Here is a 24,702-nt window from a genome sequence, read left to right on the forward strand (position 1 = left end):
AGGAAAGGAAGGATGGAGCAACAGCAGGGAAGATGAACAAATCAACAGAGCGTTGAGGAACAGTTGACAACATGGACGGAGGAAATGAAAGATGTAGAACAGGAGGAAAACAGATAAAAGACAGTAGTGACAAATTAATAAGCATGTTGTGTGCTTGGTAAGCAAATCTTCCCTATGTAAGTAAACAGATGTAGTATTTTCACGCCTTACCTCCACCATTCTTATAGCAGAGGTATGGGAAACGCCAGACATTTCCTAAACCAACAAAGCCGCCAGCCACAGACAGAACAAAGTCCAACTTGCTGGCCCACTTCTCCCGCTGGGGGTGTTTGCCCTCTGCCTCGTCCTCAGGCCGGGTGCCAGGGCTCTTACCGGGAGATGGCTTCAGAGTGTCCTTGTGGAAATCCTTCAGGCATTGAAGTTTCTCCTTTTGTGCCATTCTGCAGAAACAAGACATAGAGAATCAACCAGTCAGAATTAGTCCAATAATCAATTGACAGCCATTTTCATTTTTCAAGATTCATGTGTGGCTGCAACCTGTGATTCTACCAGGCAACCACAGTTTGGCAGCAGAGTCCAACCAGATGACACACGACATGACCTTCTATGCTGGTATTACCAAAAAGAAAAAAGAAAAAAAAAAGTGTCTAACTTCCCCAGCTTACTGGACTCTAAGCTTGTGTTGTTATTCAGTGTTGCCTATCAGATAAGAGCATTCAGAAGCTGAAAATGCACCACATTTTGTCTGGTGGAGGACAGAGACCAACTTTTTCCAGGTCGTTGTCAGTGAGGTCATTTCATGCCAGCTCAGATTAAATGGTGTCACTGTGATCTGCCATTGAAATGTGGCACCAGATTAGCATTGGGTTCTGATAGCTGCTTCTATTTTGAATGTGACTCAGGGCTGCATTCCTTAATCTCACAGTGTAACAAATCAAATTCATGGATTAAACCTTCATTTTTAAAATTAAGGTTAACTGCCACTATGGCTGCCCCAGCCACAAATGACTGTTCTGATTACTTCCTCAAAACTAAAGCAAGCAAAATACATTATCAAGTCATTCAGCATCACCCAGTATGCTCAGGGAAGTAGTGAAAAGGTGAACTAAATTACTTTTCTTAATGTTCCTGCTTTGAATAGAGAGATGGAATAGAAAAATTAAACTCTACTCTACCCCTCCTCCCTCACCTCTAAATTAAAACTATTAAATGTGACTCTGTGATTGATAATACATCTACACAGCAAAGTGATCAGGGCCACAATGACACAAGAGCTGTAAATTTCCATCCGACAACAGCCACGAGAGAGAGAGAGAGTGAGAGCAGAGGGAGAGATAGAGATACTTAGAAGTCAGCAGATGTCTGTCACTGTGGAAAATGTCATGTCCTTATCTCTTTCCATCTGCCAGGCTGCTGTACCCTCAACTTTTCTCTCTTTGTCTTTCTCATTCATTCACTCTCTATCTGACTTTTAGCAAGATATTTACACAGAACAGGAATGAAGACAAAACTACAATTCAGATAAATCCCCTTGAGTTTTTTTCTGTTGCTGCCCACAGATACGCACATTTTGTTTTCCATTCGTCGTCTCAGTGTCTTATGTCTTTATCACGAACATAGTCTAAACACAGGAGCTACTTTTACCTGATCATTAAGATAAAAAACAGCTCCCGCTCCTCTTTGTTCTTTCTTGTGTTATTTGTGACCCATTTGGATCAAGTGTATCTTCCATCTATCTCATTGTGTCTAAGGTTCCCTCAAGTAAGTTAATGATTTCACAAGCACAGACATACACGCATTTGTGTATGTCCTGGCATACACATGACTAACTTCCTACACAGTTAATTAATAACACTAAGAGGAAACTGAGAGCACTTGCTTTGTGCGTGTGTGTGTGTGTTTGTGTGTATGCATATGTGTGCATGTGTCTAAGTATTTCCTGCTGTGAGAGACAGTGGACTCCATTATGTCTGTGACAAACTGTTAACATCCGTAGATAGTAATGGCCCTGAGTGATAGTGATATTAGCTTTCCAGTAGAAGAGGGCTGACATATTAATATGAATAACAAAACCAGCTACCATGTATGAAAGATAAGTGGAAATCCTGCAGACACAGCAATAACAGATTGAAAACTTTAACATGATGTTCCAAGACCTAAATTAATTATATTTTCAGAGAAGCACTGATTTTAGGCACAGAGAAATGTTTCACTCATTTAAAAAGGTTGTGATTTATTTGGTGCAACAAAAACCAAAATTACCTTAACTGCTGAGTTACTGATTTGTGTTTGTATTTGTCAAAGTCAAAACAGAGATTCACACTCCTTACATATGATAAGCCCCTGTGGTAATATGTAGCCCAACATTTGCAGGACCCAGAACTGAGCCTTATGGCACTCCATGTCACCTCCTTCAACCTTTATTGAATGCACAAAGGCTTTTACAGTCATGTTACCTAATTACTGGTGCTTTACAGGATTAAAATCCTCTGCTGTATGGAAAGTGATGTATTTTGTTTTACACATTGTTTTGGGAAATGCCTCTGCAGTTCTTCTAACTGTGTTCTCCACACTTGCCCTCAGAACCTCAATCCCTCTAACCACTGGTATCATGGTTGCATACTGCAGTGTCTTGTTTATAGCAGTGGGATACTACTTCTCTTGTATCAAAAAAAAAATGTGCTTGTAATACATTTCACCCTGCTGAAGGAATATTCACAGCAGGCATTAGACTTGAAAAACCTACCTGGGCCCTTGATGCTCAATGGGTGGAAAGAATGAGTTTTCTCAGGGTGGCTTGGCTTACCCTTGGAGATAAGGTGAGGAGCTCAGATATCCTTTCATAGTGAAACGACTCAACTGAGATGGTTTGGGCCTCCAGACCAGAACTGTGGAGGGACTGTATATCCAATCTGGTGGGTGAATGCTTTGGAATCCCCCAGAAAGTGCTGGGTGATGTGGTTGGGGAGAAGGATGTACAGGATACCTCACTTGGTTTGCTACCACCACAACCCAGACCAAGATGTGGTGAAAAATGGGCAGAAAAGAGTGTTGAATATAAGCAGCAGAAGCTGCCATGGCTGATCAGCCAAAGAGAAGTACAATCTTGAGAAAAACCAAAGAAAATGTCACTGCATTGCTTTGAAGTTCGATTATCAGATGAGGAATTTGCAGATTCCCATGTCAAGCAAGGGAGATTTGTCTTCTGTAAGTTATAAAGGCACTGAAAGTCATCAGCGTTACTGTCATGAATTCTCAGACGACAGCAGAGACATATTAGTAGGAAATGTTGTTGTTGCACAGTTGCCTACTGAACGACCTCCAGAGAGTGAGACTGGCCGTGGGAACCGCAATGAAATGTGGGACGATTTAAAGCTGAGGCCAAAAGCTCGGTGTAAAACATAGAGACTCATTGTCTGGTGCTCAGTGTGTGTGAGGGTGTGTGCGATCACTGGACCCAGCCTCTGGACTTGCATACAGTGACTTCAGAACCAAGCCAGCACCACAAACACACACTTACTTCACTCCCTAACCGCTTACATAACACACTCTCCTATTTTAAGACCATGTACATTTCCACTAGGCTGACCGCCTATTAAATCTACTCTTCTCCCCCTTCCTCCTCCCCCTTCTATGCTCCATATTTCCTTCACTCCTTCTTCTTATCCTCTTTTCAATCCCCTTTCCTTCCCTCTCCTCCTTTTTTATTTTAATCACATGTCAATACTACATGTTTCATTGTTACAAATATTTAGGCCTTCAATTTATAAACAGTGATTGGAAACATTGGATCCTAAGGATAACAGACAAAATTGTTTTGCAACTGACTGAAAATCAGATTGGATATTATTAATGATCCATAGGAGTCCATCCCAGACATCACAGTATTCTTTCCAAGTCTTATTTTCTCCTAATCATCTCATTTGTCATCTTTCATCTCCTCCAGGTCTTCCAGTTTTCCTAACATTTTCCTCATCATTTATCTTTGAGTTTCCCTTCCTTTTTCCCTCCCTTTTCATACCATTCTGCTTCATCTCCTCCTCTGTATCTCCTCTGTGTATTCCTTACAACACTTTCCTTTTCTCTGACTCCTCTCTTCTTCTTCATTCACTTCCTCCTTCTTCCCTTTGCATCTTCCTCTTCCTGCCCATTGCCTAAGCCTCAGTTGTTGTCAACCCCTCTTACCATTTTTTTCTTACTTTCATTTTAGAGAAACAGAGAGAAAGAAAGAACAAAGCAAGAGCAAAAGTTACCCAAAAGGGAGAAAGTGAAAGGGAAATGGAGGTAAAGCAAATACAAAAAAGAAAAAGGGAATGGCATACAGATACAGACAGTGGTTCCTAAAAATTAAATGCGTCACAGAGAGTGAGACAATGTGAGGGTCACAGTTTGAGTCTCAAGCAGATAAAGACAAAAATAGATGTGACTGATAAAGATTTTAAAAAGACAGCATAAAAGACAGCACAGAAGTGTCAAGTGTCAAGAGTATCACAACAAGAATGAGCGGGTGTGTGAGAGACAGATACAACGGTGCGACAGAGATAACAGGACATATAAAAAGTTAAAGAAAAACAGAGAAGTGCATACCTTTCAGTCTTATCTAACTAGAGTCAACAGTCACTGTTGATTCTTGGTAAGGTTTTGTTTTTTGCATTCTAGTACTACAGGTTACAGGAGGTCAGTAGGCTTCAGTCCTGTTTTTACTCATTGCCAACATCCATCTCAGTATCACACTGAGACTCTGACACTAAGATTTACTGTCAGACTGTCAGAAAGTGACCTGTTTCATAAAATCGATTGGTTACCAAACATCACAATGCACAGCCAAGTTTCACCCCCCCCCCCCAAAAAAAAACAAGGCTTTTTTGGTTATACCAGCTTTTACCATTTCACCTCATATAGGGGAAGTAGTATGCCATACTTTGCCAACAGATGGCAGTACATGTAAAATCAAGTACCATCAAGAGAACTATATAAAATCAGGACTTGTGGTCAATAAAATATAAATTGGTATGGTCGGTCAACTTTAAGAAAGCTAGTATCAGTTGGCACTCAGTCATGGACCCCTATTGTTTTGTAAATTTTGTGTATTCCTGCTTTCTCTGTTGCCATCTGGTGGTAGCGTGGAAAACAACAATACAAGGATTGTCTCGTTTTACAACAAATACATGCTGTCAGTATGATTTGAAAGATGTAATGATCACATAAAATTCTACACATAGCTTAATTCTACACAAAATAAGACTATCTTTAAGGTCTGTGGATTTCTCTAAATATTATGTTGGATGAATATCTCCCATCTCTAAATAGATCTCCACCCACTCACTTGCTCTGGCACATTGATTTTGCTCAGTTGTCATGAAACTATAGATGTTCAAACGTCCATGATTGTAGATGTGAAGTTGAGTTTGACAGTTCATTCTTGAAGTTGGCAGCTGACAAAACAGTCTCAACCCACTCGCTTTTCGTGGAGCTTTCTGGCTGTATCAGACAGTCTTCATCAGCAAACTGCGTTTACGCAGTTGACATAGAATTGTAGATGTTCAAATATTTACATTTGAAAGGTACTACTTCCCACTTCTGGTTGCTGTTATGATCCATGCATTTTCATTTCATTCATTCATTTAACAGTTGCATCTGCTTACTGCTTCCAATTTCTGATTGTTCCGATGATCCATTGTTGATGCAATGATTGACCAACAGCTAACATACCTTTAGTAAATGGATCCAATATCTTTAAAGGTGCATTCACCTTGCATCAGAACAAGTGATTTCCAACATCCAGACAACATATGAAGATAAGCACTTGGTATCACGCTACAAAAATAATCGATGGTTCTTTTCATAAAGTTAAGCCTGACCTTCCCATGGGTGCTAGCCATAAATCAACACAGTAACTGCTTTCACTGTCAGCTGCCAAGGTAAATTACATCTTTCAAAGCTGCCACCATGATTATTTGCTGTTCAAACTACAACTACAACACAATTATACAAAATTGTACAAGATTAATGGGGCAGCTCTAATAGCACTGACGGTGTTGTGAACTAAAGTGAGTGTGTGTGTGTGTGTGTATATATATATATATGGGTCAGTGGTGCATGCAGGTTAAGTACAGTAGCAGTGAAGGTCCAGCCACAACTGAAGTCAAGGACACATGGTCATAAAAGTTTGGCAGCAGCTCCTGTAGCATAACTGAGTGATGATTGTATTTAGTGTGTCACTGTAGGCTCCTTCTCCCTCTCTCAGATTTCATTTGAAGAAGCTACTCTGGGAATGCTGCCGTGCCTGTGGCTGAGATTTCACGCGCACGCACGCACACACACACACATACACGCACATTCCACTAACCTCGGGTTACTAACTTAATAAATGATTTAACAGCAAACAAGCCTGCCGTCAACACTGGCTCATGCATACTTAGAGGGGTTCGAGGTGATATGGCAAGGGGGGTTGATCAGTGATTCATCACACTGTCAATTCCCATCAGCCAAGGCTCAGAAACACATCACAGCATACAGTCAAGCCCAAACTTGAGTACAGATATGCAACAACTAAAACAGATCAGATGCTGACTCATTTAAAAGGTACCAAAAAATACAGGACACAAAAAGACCATTATTAGTCAACCCTGAGGTGTGTCTCTGGATGCGACCGTTCTGATGCCATCATAAGCTCACAGTGACTTACTCAAAAGGTTGCATTAGCACACTTAGCTCAAGCAGGCCTCTACAGCAGCCAAGATTAGATTAAACTCAGGGCCAGGGGCTCACAAACACACTCCACTCATATACACGCGCACCACTTCATTTGCCAGACCGTGTTATCCAGCTTGAAAACAATGGAGGTTCCAGTCAAACTACAGCTACAGTGAAACAGTCCCAAAAATTTAATGTTAACACTTTTTTCTGCCTCCCTCTACATAGTATCTATCTGTGATCTGACTGTGTGAAAGAGCTGCTGACCAGCAAGTTTCACTGGGTTTCACAGGAGACTTTCTCTCCTGTGGTTATCTAAATCATGATTCAGGGGCTTTTCTATCATGCCAAAAGTACAATTCCACACATACAATGCTAGCTATTAAAATGACACTTTTCAAAACCCCATCTTAATCTAATCTTGTTGCTTATATACAGCAACATTTTCATCCTTAAAACTATAGAGTTGGGGTTGGAGAGCATGCTATTAACTCTAAAAACAGCTTATCAAACCTATTCAAGTTTAACTTTCACTGATTTTAAATTTTAAATATTAGAAATGACTTTATGTACACAATAGTGTTCAAAGTATTAAAGGATTACATTCATTTATTTATTATTTTTACATGGCTGACTGAGGGTTTTGTGCAAAACTCTTCCATTAGATGTTTCTTAGACTCTGGGCATTGACAACTCTGGGTAATTTTCCAGCGTTGACTCTGATCCAAAATGGAACCAACTACCTGCTATCACAACCCAACCACACTCAAGACACTTGGCAGCGCTTATTAAACCTTTTTTTTCTTTTTTCAGTCATTACAGAGCATCTGGAAGCCGCTTATAAAGTCAAAGGACCCTAACAGATGCAATTATTAAAACTCAGCACAGCAACATTTAAAAAACAGAGTTGTAGTGGTGGAGAAACAGACATATGTTTTTAAAAAAATGTTGCAGTTCCACATGCATTTGACATTTGAGGTGTGGGCAACTAGATGCTGGAAACAGGCTGTATTTGCTCTGCACAACAAGACACAGTCTTAAAAAACATAACTGCACTTTCTTTTCCTGCATGTTGAAACAGATGTCTAAACATATTCCAAAATCAACAAGTTGTTAATCGTTAATCTACGAGGCTGTTCGCCAAAAAAGACCAAATTAAAGAGAATGGGGGAAAGAGGAAGCGAGAGAAAGATAGAGAGACTATTAGACAGAGGCTGGAGACAGAGTAGAAGAACCAGAGAGAGAGAGAGAGAGCGAGAGCGAGAGAGAGAGAGAGAGAGAGAGAGAGAGGAGAGAGAGAGAGAGAGAGAGAGGAGACTCGTGGTTGGGGGAAGCAGCGCACGATGTGCAACGTGCGCCTGACAAGCATCCCCGCCTTCTCACCGCTCTGAGCGCTTCACTTCCCTTTTCTGGTGGGCTACAGCCCAATAAAGGAATTAAATGAAATACAGTCAAGTCACGCTATGAAATAGAGCAAAGAGAAATTATGACAAACTCCTTTAGTTTGAATATCCTGCGCATTTATATAGATATAAGGAACAAAAGCCAAAGAGGATACGATTGTATTTAAAAGAAAAAGAAAATAGCCACCGAGGACCTTAAAGTCTTGACTGGAAGAGACAAGACTGGAAGACCAAAATATGAATACAATTAAAAATAAATGATTCCCTCCAAGCATTTGACGCACGCGTGTGGAAAACTGTCTGCTCCGACAGCACGTTAAAAAGACACGAGAAAAAACTGTATAAACAAACAAAATACCATATCACGACGTAAACCATGTTCGTGTTGCATTTAAATCAATCAAGAAATTGTGAATCCACCAGTTACCCCTCCTGAGCGCACGAATCAACGCTCGGAGAGGAACAGAACAGCATTTATCCAAATCTACATCGCAGCTTCCTTAACCAAGCTTCACCAGGAAATACATCCCTGCATTCACACTATCACCAGAAAAACAACCAGTAAATACAACTAAACACAGAAAATTAATTATTTTCAGGTCTTAAATGCACATGAACTCTTCTTAATTGCTGTTCTTGGTTTGCAAAAAACTGCTCTCATTCATACACAATTAAGATTCAAAAAATGAATTAAAAATCATGATTCTAATTAGAAAATCATAGAAGAGCAGCACAGTCATCTCCCCTGTATTAGTATATAGGTGTGCAACGAGGATGTCGTTTTTTTCCGTTACCTGCTCTGCTGATGTGATTTTGTATATTATTTTGTCCTTTTAATGTCCTTTGAGCGCGGTCCCTTGTCCGTTTCGTCTTGTCCGTGTCCTCCTGTGTCTGTGAGAGCGACTGAGGGCTGGACGCGTCGGTAGCCTATATTTTAGCCTATTTATAAGCCTCTGTTTCTGACCTTTGTCTCTTAAAACGGGGGGACCAGAGACATCAGCGGCAGTGGAAAATCACCGGCCTGCCTCCTCTCAAAGCAACAGGAGAGCCGTGTGTCTGATGCCTTCAGGGCCCACAGACAATATCGGAATTATTTCACGTGCGGCTGTATTTACTGGTATGTTTTTGCTTTAAACGACGGTTTTGTTCCTGAGGGTTGATGCAAACTGTCGGTCATTTGAAAATCCACTGGCTTTTAACTAGAATCCATTAAAGTTTTTTTTCTAATTTCCGGGCAGTTCACATTTAGAATGCATGAGATTTTCTTGAAAAAGCAACCAGTATCATCTCCAGGACCTGCTGCGATTTTATTTCTATTAGTTTGAACAAAAGCTAAAAGGCAATCAAACGGGATATAAAGGTTGCATCGTTAGGATAACTCTTGTTACACAAAGGAAGATAATCAGTGGGCCTATGCCTGGGCGAATTATCCAAAAGTATAAACGCAGATATGCCTTATGTTCATGTCTCTCCCCACTCTGACACAAAGTAGCTCTGTTCCATGATCTTCAAAACATAACCATTTAAAGACTCCGATAAATGATACAGAAATGTTTTTCGTTGTCAAACTAGGAGTGGGAGGTTTACTAGAAGCAAGTGAACGCAGCATTAAGGAGCATTAAAGTAACAGTTCCCCACCCACCCCCCCACCCATTTCACGAGCTGGTTGGTTGGTATCTAAACCGGCTCTCACGGGCACACGCTCAGAATGTAACGCGCCCCCCCCACCCCCCACCCCCACCAAGCGCGCGACCGAGAGCAGGCGCTGGGGTGCACGCGGCGGTGAAAATAAAGAAGCACAGTGTGAAGAGTCCATGCAGCAGATTCTCCACGCAAAGGAACAGCAGCAGCTGATTCTCACTAAGCATGCAAGGATTTTTTCAATCAGCAGATATAGTGACCTATTATACAGTCTAATGATGTTTTATTTCATAATACAAATATATATTAATAAGTAATGTAATTCATTTGTATTTTACCCCCTTTAGTTTCACTTAAACCCTCCGCAGGGGGTTTATTGTGAACTTAAACAATCTTTTTCACCGGAAATACAAAGTCTTGAAACGTTACAGCAATACCATCTTAACAAATATAGGCCTACCAGGGCTACTAGACACTCATAAGACATCAGGAGGACCCAACAGTCAAACTTGAACAACCATATAGATTGTTTATCCCTACCCTCTGATACGGCCCACAGCAGCATCTCCTGATATGGCGCCCCAATGGTGGCAGGTGTACTGGACCTTGGTCATTGTGGTTACAATGATAAACATGCAGAGTGTACTGGCAGTGGTGTACCGGACTTTCACACTATGGCTACAACAGTACAATAAGCTTCTGGAATAGTCATGGTTTGGTTAGGGTTAGGCACACATACTACTCGGTTAGGTTTAGAAAAAGTCTGGGTCGCAATTTGCATCAAAATAAGTACTTCCTTAAAATTAGAGGACCTTTGTTGTCATGGTTCCAATAATACGGCATAGATTACTAGTTTCACCCATAACCAAACAGCGGTCTCCTGTGTTTAAGTCCTGTATTTCTCGCCTTTTACACCCCGTCAGTGGACTTCCTCCTTTGCTACTGTCATCACTACTGCAGCTAGAGGTCACCTAACAATTAAACGTAACTATTGATCATAATAAGCTGCTGCTCAGACAAACTGGGGAATCATATTTTACAAGAGGACCGTCCTGGAACACCTTACACTATAATGCAATCCACCAGCACACACTCAGCAGTCTCAACAATGTTTGTTGAAGGGTTATTCTAATGGGTGCAGCTGAGAATGGTGGAAATGTACATTTACACAGGGGCAGTTCACTCTTGATGTTCACTGTAATATTCCTTTAAAGACTCCTGCTAAGTTTATAATGACCTAATGGTTCCTAATGATATTCTTAACAAGCTGTTACATTTCAATGAAATTCTTATGGCATCTCATGTCTCTATTGCTCCATGGTATCACTCATTCCATGTTGTCACTATAATTCTTTTAGGCAGTTACTGTGTTAAACTCTGTGGAGTTTCAGTACACTCTGACACACATTACTATAATTTTCCTTGGAGGATTTCTAGCTTTGCAGTGATATTTGCTTACAGTCTTAATAAGATTTACTTCAGACACACAACAGTTTGATATACATATTAATGGACCACAGTGAGTGACCCTGAGCCTTTGTTGAGCCTATAATCTTTTCTCTTTTCCGTGACAAGCTATTTTGTAAGGGTTAGAGTTAGATTCAAAGGCTTGTGAGTAGATTCTGGGGTAAATTAAAGTCTGTTTCCCTGTCAATGTGTTTTGCCTTGTCTTACCCCAAACCTTACCTTATCCCTAACCCCAACCAGTCATATCTTATGATGCTGAACCTGACCCTAGCCTTACTCTAACCAGTCATCTCTGCCTACTGATCCAAAAGTTTGTCGTCAGGTCCTCCATGAAAAGTCTTAAGCTGTGCAGATTTTTTAAACAAAAGTGTTCCTTTCTACAAGTCTTTGTAGAAACTTTGTATTTTGTGCATCAAAGTGCATTCAGTAAGACAATCAGGCTGGAGAAGGCTAATTTAAAAACACCTTTTAGCTGAGAGCATTAATTTCTTCCTGTGCTGCATCTATGGGGAAGTACAGGAGAATGATTTAAATACTTAGATGGGATTGTGGCAGGCAAAAATGTCTGACGAGGAGAAGATCAAGCACAACAGCAGAGGCTTGTTTACATATCTGATACTATTCAAATAACAGGGAAGGCACATAAAAATTATTACCCAAACGGTCAATGTCCATTGTCTTGCAGAGGTAGACCCTGACACAGCTGGTCCACCTTTGTCATGTGTGTGGACAGTTTGGGTGTGTTCACTTTTTTAACCAAAAAAAAAAAAAAAAACAGTGCCAGACATTTGATTCTTGCTCTGTTTATATATCTGGGGGCAATGTTTGACAGCCAGTGTTAACCTCTGTCCAAAAAGCTCTTTAAATCCACAGTCTCTTCTTGATTACTTGACTGAGAGTGAATGTCACCCCTCTGCTGTTTTTCAAACACTATCTTACTACTGTATTTACATTGGCTTTATGTAATGCCTGAGGGAAACCTTGCAGTTGAGTGTTGTGATTATGGGAATGATAAAATGAGGTTAATGTATCAGACTAAGTGAGAAAGAACAGATTCAAGGGAATATATAAATTAACCTAAACAGTAGTTTTAAGAGATGAAGCAAACCTGGATGTTTAAGACACAAATACCTGGATAAACACAGACAGAGGCCTTAAGTAAAGAGACATTAAACAGGAGTTGAATTCTTTAACATACAGAACTAAGAATTACAAAAGAAGTTGAATGACCAAAATCAATTTCAAATAAATATGTAAATTCATAACTGCTTGTCAGTCTGAGCTGATGTAAGGATAAATATTCATTCAGCTGGGGCAGATTCAATTAAGCAACATCATTAATACTATTCAAGTTTGCAAAGATATGAAACATGAAATATACATTTATACTGTAAATAAAAGTAAATATTATGGACACAAATATAATGGAATTGATTTACTGAAAGATTATTCAATTTAAACCATTTATAAATTTAACTAATTCAGAATTTGTCCTACAAAATAAGCGTGGTAGTGAGGGAAACAAGCGAATATCATCAGCAAAGGGAAAGATTCCCTGCAGAGTCTTCGACCGCAAATTGCACGATGAAGCTGTTTTTCAGTGAGCGGACCTGTTTTGTTTATCTCCTGTGATAAATAACCGTGCCAAAACCTGTTATGTTTGCTTGTAGTGACAGGCTACATATGCCCTGAGCTAACCCATGACCAGGCTAAAGCCTCAGATAGATAAAAAAAAAAAAAAAAATACATTTTCAGGGCAGGGAATTAAAAATACACTGCTAACTAACATACTACTGATCATGTAAACAGTAAGACAGTAAGTGCTGATTAAGAAACAATCAACAGACTGTGTAATGAAATTATTTACTGGTGCTCTGATGTTTTTTTTTCCCTCCATTTTATCATTGAGAAGGAGGTCTGTGTTGTTCTGCAAGTTTCAGATCTGAGAATTTTAAAGAATTTTTCTCACTATCAAAATTTAAGTATTTTAGAAAGATAAATTCTTTAAAAAGATTCTTAAAATCAATGTTTTTGCTCTTAAAATATTTATTTCCAATGCCAGTTTATGCCCATTGGCACAACATACACTCTGGTGCAGGACACCAAGATGCACGCACAACAGAACATTATCTATTCAGAGCAAATAGGGAGCGTCCATGTGTTGTTGAAGTTAACCATAAAACTGGCATGATGTCGCCAACAGGCCAAAGCAGCGGGGTCAAGATAAGGACGGCCTCTTTTTTTTTTGTGATGAGCACCAAGCTCTGTCATTTGATGACAGCATTTCGAAGCCACTCAGTGGGCAGGGACAATCTCTTTCCACCATGTAAAGATGAACCCATTGACCTTACATGGTCTGTAAGCAACAGGGGCAGACTTAAGCAATAATTCAGACTAATAATTTGAGTCCATCCCAAGCCACCCTGTTTATGCAAATCACTAGACTGCTAATTTTTGTGGGATAACTCTGTTTGTTGATGCAATAAATAATTTTGTTTTTTAGAAAAGAGATGTATCTCAAATTCCACATAAGCCTAAGCAAAACGTGCTTAATATAGTAACATACGTTTGAATCTGATCAGGTAGGTTTGTGTGGACAGTACCTGCTCTCTCTCTCCCATCTCCATCACTTTTTCTCTCCTCATCTTGTCCTGTATCTCTTCCTTCTGAAAGCTGAGCTTTGATTGATGCGGTCTTTTCATTTTCTTTCCTGCGTCAGTGAAGAAAGTAAACACAGGGTCAATTATTATATTTATTGTTACCTGCCTCTAGAATAATTTTGCGATGGAAATAAAACATGTACAGGAATACCTCATTATAAATTTCATTTCAGTAATTTACACAAACTGAACTGAGACAAAAGCATTTCAACTAAAGCGGACAGTTTCTAAGTTAGACATTGGATCGATGCGATTAATGTTAGCTAATATCAGGTAGCTAGCTAGCAAACATTAGCGACAATGCAAGCAATTAAAGCAAAACATATAGAGCAGACAATCTGTGTAAACAGTTAAAAGATGACTATGTGTTGTAAAATAACACTTACACAAAAATAACAATAACACAACAAACAAAAAAAAACAGAGGTAAAAGGAGCACAAACTGAAAGTCAATGAGGCGAGTATCTAGCTAGCACTCATACAGGAAGTTAACCGGCTAGTTAGCGATCCAGCGGCTCACCGTCATGGCGGCCACTGTTTAACGTTGCTCGACCGCACAGGAGCTCAGATGATGTTTGGGAATTAATTACACTGGACTAGAAACAGTCCGCTAATGAAGTTCTCTGATCACCTGTGTCACGCTTCAGCCGATTCAGTTTCCTGCCCGGTTTGTTGACATAATCACGGAACCGCCGTGATGACCAAAGATTTTGTAGTAACGACAAGATAGTTCACTCCACCCTCCGACAAAAACAAGCAAAGATGCAGGTGATCAAATGAGAAAGTCAGTGGTCTCGGCGATGCAAAATATCTTTGCATCACCACAGTAGAGTTATTTTTAGGCGATTAGTCCACGACCTCATTATAAACATTTCGAGATCTCAGTGCAGGGCAGGGTCATTGCCGTAGGCCCATTTATCACAGTCAAAATTCAGCATCAAAGGAAAAATACTTTGGGCCAGACAGCTTCCCAGTTTTAGAACTTTCCTCCATTGAATATATTTACTATAACATATTGTATATAGTGACTCTTACTGTTCCTCTGCATATAATCATAAAATTTGGTTTAAAAAATCTCCAGACTTTTCTTTAGATCGTTTTTTAGATTGTGTTCCTCCTAGTTTTACCTCTGTCTGTTGTGTTAAAATGTGATTATACAGTTTGTTGTTGTGTTTAAACTGTTCACAGTTTGCTTGACACATTTTGTATGAACTGCTTGCATTGCACATTTTCTACTCTGCATTCATGCTCCTGTTTATCCTACATTCAGCAGCTGGTAGTTTTTACCTGCTATGATTTTCCTCCTGCACTAAACTGGAAAAAAAACCAACAAAAACTGGAGTTTCACCCACCCACAAATACACACACACAACACACACATACACACACACACACACAGCTACAGCACAGCACCTTAGTGTTCTTTCTGAATGCACCTTCAGGTTATAATCATTAAGGTTTTCAATTGATCAAACCTCAGGTTTTGTACTATTTATGGTCATAGTGATAACCATTCCACCAGAATCCACAATTACCACACAGTGTGTAAATAGTGTATTCACCCACAAGGAATTGAAAACATGCATGTATGTACAGACAAAAGTAGACAACAAAAGTAGGTGCACACACGCATAGTTTACATATGACAACATTCAATCATGACTTCAGTATTACTGTCAGATGACTTCGTACCTCAGATGTTCACTGAATGTGTCTTTTTTGATTGTGTCAGCTCTGTCATGTCCCTGTCAAGGTTTCATATTCCTCCAAAAGTTTTTCTATTTCTATTTCATCTATTTCTTGAATACTGAATGCAAGTTTGCCAGCTCATGTATGATGGATGTTGTCACAAACACTTGTGACTGTACGGCTCTGGTTCTCTGTCTGAAAAGTGAATTTTGAGCTTCAGATTTGAAAAAGGCCCAGTGTGTAAAGATACTGCAGTGGAGCAAAAGAATCAGATATGAAATGCTTCTCATATGCACCCAGTGGACATGGGGACACAGGTTAGAGAGGGAGGGGATCATTTCTGGCAGTCACAATGAATACTTACAAAGGTTTGTTTTGCTGTGCTGTAAACAGAATCATGAATTTTTGCTCCTCTGTTGCATTTTTGAGATAAACAGCTCAAGACAGTTTTTGCAGTTTCTAGTGGTTGACCCATGTGTCATTTCAAATGGCACCCTGAGACCACTAACCACTGGTAGCCGCGCATGATAGTTCATATAAATGGGTCATTGTCATTTACTTCAGGCTGTGTACAGTGTTTTGTCTTTAGGCTTTTTGTGTTAAGTCAAGTCAATTTTATTTATATAACTCTAAATCACATATCCCTAATTTGCCTCAAATGTTCTTACTCACTGGTTTCCTAAGAAATCTATTCACATTTAAGAGCTTTCACTTGCCAAAAGACAGAGAGACTAACACACACACACAAACACACACACACACAGACTGGCAGGCGTATGTGGAGCAATTCCCATGCTTCGGTATTGTTTCTTGTCTCTGTTATATAAGCACAAATGGACAGATTTCTTGCTGCAGACACACAAACATATCCACACTGTCTTTTACACACTGAAAAAAAACTGCTTCACTTGAAAAAAAAAAACAAAACAGGGACATACTCATTCCTAAAAGCAACTTTGTGTCATCCAGATGACTCAGTGTGATGCTCTAGGAACCAAACATCAGGCTCACTTTCTTATCAAATGAAGTGGTTGGGTCTGGATAATAAAGTAGCACTCACTGATTTGAGTGTTCTGCGCTGATGCAGTTATACGTGTTGACCTACTGAAAATGAGACCTGTTGAAGCAGCTCTGTTATATATCTGCACAGTGATGAAACAGGAAAGCAACTTGATGACAGTACTATTTGGAAATTGTCTCACAGATACTTACAACATTGCCTGACTGATTGTGACACCATGGTGGGAAGAGTAAACAAATGAAACAATTACTGTAAATGAGGGAAGGTGAGCAAGAAAAATTAACACAAATGTGACTTTTTGATAAGGATGTGGAAACCTCTGCCACGGTTTATTTGTCTGGCACTGTTCAACAACATGGCAGTACTGAGTCAGGAAAAACTGTGACAGGTGCAGATGGTTATCCATTGAACAACATAGAGAGGTAAACAGTGTTTACCTCAGAGACAAATTGGAGGTATAATGTTTCACACACAGTGTTCACAGTTCTTCATCCAGCTCACAGTGTTTGGTTTGTCTTGTCCAATTTAATATCCCTTTAATATTTAGAACTGAGCGACTCACAAACTAGTGCCAAATATATCCATATGGTATTATATACAGCTGTTAATTCAGTGAGAGATACATTGCATTTCATGTAGCTGGTTCATGATAAAAGCCTTCCACTGGTTCACTGGTAGAAGGCTTTTAATGTGAAGCAACAGGAGCAGAAAATGTTTGCTTGTGTTGTTTGCTTGTAATGTTTCATCAGTTGATTAACACAGCTCCAATGACTGCAAGAGAGTGATCGGTAAACAGTGAGGCTGGTATCTGTAACATTAAGGATAAACAGGACTGGACCTCAACTCCAAACCACAGAGATTCAGTGACAAATTTCTAAAGCAGTTTCTTTCTGGTCATCTGCCCAACCACAAGTTTTCTTAGCAATTCAGGTGAGTTGGGAACCTCTTGGACACTGAAATAAAGTCAATCCTATCAAGTTTTACAACCATTTGAGTTTAATTAATAACTTCCTCTCACATAAAATATTGTCTGAATAGAAATCTACTTTACAACCTCTTCCCTGGTTTAAGTCTAATCCGCATCAATGAAACTTTCCATGAACCTTTTTATTGGCTTGTTTGCAAACACTATACACTATCAGTATCCTGGCTCAGGGAAGTTGATAAGTTTCAACACTTAGTCACGGAACACAGTCACGATCATCTACAGCTACAGTACATGACTGATAGACTTGCAAAATAAAAATGTCCAAAATATTACTGTTTTTTGTGCAGGTATACAGTATACTGTATACTACATGAGAATGTAAAAAGTACAATAATCTCATAGCTCTGCAGTAACAACAATCCAACACTGAGGGAGTTGTTGTGTGTCCTTTGCTCTCACATTTTATTGTGACGCAGAAAAGGTTGTAACACTCTTTATTACCTCCACCAAGGAGGTTATGTTTTCACCTTTACTGGTTTGTTTATTCGTCAGCAGGATTTCACAACAAGTACTAAACCAATTTGTACAAAACCTGGAGGGATGGGGCATGGGCCAGAGACAAACCCTTTACATTTTGGTGAGGATCTGGTTAAAGGTACATCCTGGAATGTTTTATAACTTTCCTTGAAATTGTGAAGATAGGATGGGATTTTTTTTGTTTGTTTTTACCTGGTGGAGGTATGTGCTCTTCTGACCGCCATTCTAGTTGTTATACTTTATACACACCCTGAGGACATTTTGGTGTGTGTATATCTATCTATCTATCTATCTATCTATCTATCTATCTATACACACACACACACACACACACACACACACACACACACACACACACACACACATTTCATAATTTTTAAGTTTTGTTTTTTTTAATGATTTATAAAATGTACATGCTGGTTGTTAAATCTTTACATCATAATGGGAAAATTATTTTCTTTTTTAATTCCACTAATTGTACATTGTCTGTAAATCACCTGCTTCTTATCCCAGATGCCATTTGTGATGCACTTTTGCTTCAGAGGGATCTATGTTTTTTTCCACAATACAGACTGCACCCTTTGACCAGAACTCTAACCTCTGGTCAGTCTCTCCTGGGCTCATCATGTGCTTACATGCAAATTATGGTTGATGATTGTCCAGTGGCTTACTTAGATGCAAACTAATATGGTGTATTGGAGGCTGCATCTTGCTTACAAGTTGCTCTTATGCAAATCAAGATACAACAAGAAGTTAAAGCACTTAAATCTCAGAAGAGACACTTTAAAGACCCAGAGGAATCAGATGTGTAGACCTGCAGCTGATGTCAGATTATGTCGACAATGTAAATCTACTATCAACAGAACACTTTGATGCTTCGTTTCTTTACTGTACTTTTAATGATTAGTTGAAGGTTTAACAGATTTTAGCCCTTTAAAATACGTATATTGTTCGTAAGAAATGACCAGGACTGCAGTTTATTACAACTTTGGCTTCATTTTTGCTGTTCTGACAATCAGTGATAATAACAATGTCCTTGCCAGAGAAATGCTGAGACCTTGGACCTCAGCTATGTTGCTAAAAGTAGGTCAGATTGGGAAAGAAACATGAGCAGTCAGACTATTGCATAGGTTGTAAATTAAAGAAAACAAAGGTGAACAGTGATTGATTGCTTGTTATAAACATCCATCAGAGTTTACAGGAAACCTTCTACTTCACACATTCTTCTACATTTGCAGTACTTGCACTTGACACAATTATATGCACCCAGTTTTCCTGTGGAATGATGGATTGTTAGCAACATTATAGGTGCTCACTTACAGCATTAACTTAATTGACTGACTCAGATAATCAGGCTAACCTACATTTGGACATCTATGAAAAATATTTGCTGTATTTGCTTTTGCAGATCTGTAGGATATAACTGTGTTATCATTAACATCCGCAGTAAATGTTTGCTGCAGGTAAGCTACTGTAGGGATGTACAGCGATGGAGGGGCAGAGGAGGAGAAAGACAGAGAGAAAGAAAAAACAACATAATGATACAGGCAAATTGTGGAGGCGCTTTGTATGTGCAAATTTTTGCATGAGTGGAAAATAGTTAAAGTTAGGACATGCAATGCCATAATTTATTCTAACGTGTAGTTAGAAATGAAAAGTGAAAATAAAATATTACTTTATTATCTTTTCTATTTTTTGTCTCTCCAACATCAGCTTGCAGCTAAGGTGAGACTCACTGTGCAGACTGCTGTAACACCATGAAGGGTCTTTCCACAGCCGCTGTTAGTGTCATTGGATGAGAGGTCACATGACAGGAAAAGTCTAGATGGCAGACTTCCTGAAAGAGGCAGAGAGAGAATGAATAAATGCAAAGCTATGTTTAATGTCAAACAATCTAATCTGTATTTGTTTCCTGTCATTTTTCACTGATGATACCATCTAAATGTGTTCTTGTTGCTGCCTTTAGACAGATTTGTAAAATGTAATCTTTTCACATTGTAGTTGCTATACATACAATATACTGTACACTGCAGTTATAAACATCAAACTAAATGCATACTTACTTTTTATTTCCACATACAATGGTTCTTTTCTTTTCTTTCTTTTTTTTGCTGTAAAGTCATTTTTGGTTACAAAAAATAAAGGAGAAACTAGCATGAAGAAGAAAGGCAGATTACAACAGACTGAAGATACAGAAAACAAGAGTGAGAAAGAGGAAGACAGGCCTCAACTGCCAATGAAGCTAAGAGCGTTTGAGAGCATCTTGCTTCCTTAATGTCAAGTATTTCCTGTCAAAACAAAATGTGAGTGAGACATTATGAAAGGAGGGTTTGCAGAAAAAGGAGGAAACCAATAGGATTGTTTGGTTTGATAGGAGTAAGCTGATTCAAAAACCAAGTTGTGCAAAAACCAAATGTTGCAATGTCTAATATCAGTTCATAAAATAAAACTTTCTTTGACAGGGAGGAATAATTTTTGTGAAGCAAAAAAAAAAAAAAAAAAAAAAAAAAAAAAAAAAAAAAACAAACAAACAAACATTGTTGAACATTGCACTGAACACAAGACAGAGAGAAGAATCTATAGCCATGCTAGCAGTGTTGTGAGGCAGTGTTGTGAGGCTGTACTCAGGTTTTGTGCTAAATGCTAACATTGCATGTTCACACTGGAATGTAACAGATATAATGTTCACCATCTTAGTTGAGCAAGTTAGCATGCTAACATTTGCTTGTTGTGCTAAACCCGAAGTATGAATGAGACAAAAGTTTAGGACAAATTAAATATTTGACCCAATGGTGGCGCTAAATTAACAAACAATGGTTCACTTTAGTGAATCAGTTGGTGATTACAATTCACCCTGAAGGGAACATGAATGTTTGAACCCTACAACACTGCCAGCCTTGTTGGTGGCAAGGTTAAAATTGTTTGCATCACTGGCATGTTTTCAGTATCACTGTCAGATACAACAACAGTTCAGGTACAGTACAGGTTAGTGCCCTAAATGATCCTTTGAGCCCTGAAAAGTGTGCATCACCCAATACTTCAAAACTCAAAATACACAATACATTTATCATGTGTTACCATGCGTATATCAAGGTAAAAAAAAACAAAAAAAAAAAAAAAAAAACTTGAACATCCCATCACTATTGCATGTTTGTATTAAAGATGACTAAAGGTGAAAAATAGTGAGGACTGCAGTGCAGAAAGGGAATAAAAACTATGCTAACACATTAAACTAGTGCTAGCTGTGTCATGTTTGAAATGTTGAAGGCAGCAAATAGCTGTCACACAATACATATAAAATTCCATGTCAGCTCGAATCAGAACCAGCTTCCCTGTGATCCTTAAAGATAAGCAGGTATAGGTAACTGATTGATTGATGGATGTTTGCCACAGACATGGAAACATTCTCTTACAGGAATTTGTTGCACCTCGTTTGATTTAGCAAATGAGGTGAAGTTTTGGTCAAATCTGATCTAAAGTGAGAGGGCTTAGAGAAAATGAAAGTGGGAAGAACAAGAGATGACACAGCTCATCATCTGTTCTTGCAGTTCATCAGCGTCATCATCTCTACTCACCCCACTTGTTGGGTTGAGAGCCTGCTACGTGATGGAGGCGTGGTAGGTTTTAATCCCATATTAGTAAGAAAGCAGTCAGTCAGGCAGGCAGTCCAGAGATTAGCGCCTGTCATCTGACCGCCCCGGCTGGCCAGAAAGAGGGATTAAACCGAAATAAATGCACCACTTCCTAGTAAACATTAGCATTACAGGCAAGAGGGCTGGTTAGTTTCTGAACAGGAAAAATGTTTTATAATTAGATGAGTTTGGAGTGATGAAACGTTTATTTATTCTGTTTCTTTAGGAAAGAAAGAACCCCATTTCTGCACTTTCACACGTGTCAGATGATGACGGGGGGGAGAGAGAAAAGTACACCCAGTGATATTAAAGTGATGACATTAAAGCTTCAAGCCTAGATGGCTTAACCTAAGCTAAAGCAAAATACTTGGTTATTGGTTTAGATAAGTTTCAGATTTGAAATTGTATAAATGATATGATGTAACAGTCAAATCTCCATGAAAAGTCCAGGCTGTAGTCTAGGCTGCAGCACTGTTCATGCACTCTATTACACCATCAAGCTGTTGCCTACATGATAGATAGATAGATAGAAATATTAGTTATCTTATGTTGAAGCAGTTCCTAGAACAAAGTGTGGGCATTGACAGTGGGCTTATGCTCTTTAATAGAATCAGTAGCTGGACCTCACTTTGACATTGTTTAAAGGTTGGAGCCTTTATCCCCTGTGGAACTAAACCCATCTTTCTCCCTACAACTTATCACACAATCTCATTAGTCAGCCTGTTTCTTCGTCTCCATTCATGCATGGTTTCATGCAGCTCTGAACAGTCAGACAGCTACCTCTGGTCATGACATCAGGATTATTTAAAGAACCACACCACTGGTTTTTGTGCATGTTAGCTCTTTAACTAAAGTCATATTTGATTCATATAAATCTCATTCATACAACCATTTTTGAAAACATTAAAAAAATATTTTTTTAGTATCAACTTTCTCCATTTCAAACAGCCGCCAGTTTCCATTGATTTTAGTGATTTTCAGATTGATAATACATCCTTCACCTAGTACCAGCAACCAGACTCAGCAGCATTTGAATGCAATAAATGTGTAAATTTACAAGAAAATTTATATCCACAGTCCCTCTTTCCTGACAACATAGCTTGTCAATGTAGTGCTTTGGCACATGACTGAGTTCTTGCTGCCGGACTATTTGTGAATGCATCATGAGGTAACATTTTTTAAACGGACTTTGCTCATATTCTGCAGTGTTTACCACACAAAGATAAATAACAACAATTGATTAAAAAATTAAAATAAACTCAAGTGTCAAATTGTTCAGTGTTTGTAATAACAACAGTGTGAGCCTCAATGACATGAAAGATGATTGCTAAATACCTGTAAATCATTGGTATTGGCAAGTAAAATCATTGTACACACAATGGCCAAAATATCAAAGACAAATTAAGGGCTGTTTTAAAAAGGTCACACTGTGTTTGCTAATAGCTGCAAGAAACAATTTCTAATCTCTAGAGGGCAGAAATATTCCTAAACAATGTGCCTTATAACTAACATGTTAGCCAAAACCGAAAAATGTATTTCAGGACAGCAGGTTTGAGGTAGGTATTGAATTCTTAAAAGGACTGTAGCTTCTGTTCAGTCTGTGGGTTTGAGTTATTTAATCCTCAATCGTGAGAAATAAACTTTTTCTAGTCCAAAATGTGTTTAGAGTGTTCTGTAAATGAACGTCAGGCACAGCCACGTGAACTGGCAAAGAGGAGACTGAACTGTTGGAAACTAAACTGAAAGTGTGGAAAGAAGAGCAGTTGTCAGCGATGCCAGAGGCGGTTTTATGGTTGATCAAACAAAAAAGGGGCAGGATGTCCTGTCATGATATTGCTGCTGTGCTGTGTTTTATGATCTAAATTCAACACTGCAGCAGGGTTGAACATGCACTAAATGTACAGTCTCTTTTCTGTAATGCTGCCATATTTTATTGGAGAGAGATCATTTCAATCTAAGCAGTAATGTAAAAGCAGAAATATGGCTTCATTAAGGCCTCAGTTCTTGATGTCATTCAGTTTCTTCTGTTTGTCGCAGTTCACTTTCACATGCAAATAAATGAATCAATCAGTCTTTTATATTACCGTTTCATAACAGCCTGCAGTTAAATAGGCTTTTGCCATAACAATAAAGACGCAATCCGAGAAAAAGACGTGGGACATGTGATGTTAAACCCCAGGCATTATCATTCTCTCTGCACAGAATGAAATAGATGAAAGGATAGAAAAAGCATTGCTGTTGAGATATGGCAGGCACGATTATGATTGTTGCCATGCAACTTTTCATAATGTTGCCATGGAAATAATCATTGCTCCGGAGCTTGAGACAGAAAGTCGATCTGTTACCATGGCAGGGGCTATGTTTTGCAGAGCATTCTGGGAGAGAGTTGTGTTCCCCTGAGTCTGTTACTCTGTCCATGCATAAAACACCCCTCATTTTCCAAACAGGTATTGAGGGCATGTGTCACGATCTTACGAGGTGTGTTAGACGTCCTGATCAGCATGGTTAAATTCTTATTTTTACTATCCTTTTATTAGGAAACTTGATATAGAGACGAGGCTTACAGAGCACCTACAGTAATGCACTAAGTAAGTAAATAGCACAGCTGAGGAAAACAAACATCCTGAGAGAGAAATAATGTTTGGTGCCATGAGTGACATCAAGTTTCTTACCAGGACCAGAACTTTCTCCTGCACTCAAGAAACAAGGAGAGTGAGAAACTTTTTGGCAATTTGGCCTAGTATTGTTAGTTTTGCTCATGTGTGCTGGTAATGTGCTGTCACTAATGCTAAGTGGCAGGATTTCTGGTGCAGTTAACTGATGATTATTGTAAGCTGTTCAGATCGTGAAAATGTTGTGATTCTAGTACAAGAAGTTTCTTTCCTAAAAATAATAAATTCTCTTTTGCATGTTGACAGAAGTATTGAGCTGAAGCCAGGAGGTGATTAGCTTAGCATAAAGGCTGGAGGCTTTGGAGACAGCTAGCCTGACTCTGTCCTAAGTTAAAAGAACTACAACGACCAGCATC

General features: G+C 39.0%; 1 protein-coding gene and 1 long non-coding RNA gene across 2 annotated transcripts in view; both read right to left on the bottom strand.

Annotated features, from left to right (window-relative positions):
* The window catches only part of LOC108884372 (sodium- and chloride-dependent taurine transporter), a 30,645-nt gene extending 21,520 nt beyond the window's left edge, over positions 1 to 9,125 (bottom strand). Inside the window, exons 1-2 of the mRNA XM_018678227.2 lie at positions 8,894 to 9,125; positions 211 to 440 (exon numbers count right to left, since the gene is read on the bottom strand). Coding sequence (XP_018533743.1) covers positions 211 to 439 — 229 coding nt within the window. The 5' untranslated portion in view covers position 440; positions 8,894 to 9,125. The remainder of the gene's footprint in view (positions 1 to 210; positions 441 to 8,893) is intronic.
* Positions 9,126 to 13,360: 4,235 nt separating this feature from the next.
* LOC127143100 (uncharacterized) lies at positions 13,361 to 21,130 on the bottom strand. Its single transcript, XR_007814292.1, has 3 exons — positions 20,106 to 21,130; positions 19,779 to 19,879; positions 13,361 to 13,917 (listed from the first exon to the last, which is right to left on the bottom strand). It is a non-coding gene; the product is annotated as an uncharacterized LOC127143100 (long non-coding RNA).
* Positions 21,131 to 24,702: the final 3,572 nt, after the last annotated feature.

This window comes from Lates calcarifer, linkage group LG12 (genome assembly GCF_001640805.2).
Source record: "Lates calcarifer isolate ASB-BC8 linkage group LG12, TLL_Latcal_v3, whole genome shotgun sequence".
Lineage (NCBI taxonomy): Eukaryota > Metazoa > Chordata > Actinopteri > Centropomidae > Lates > Lates calcarifer.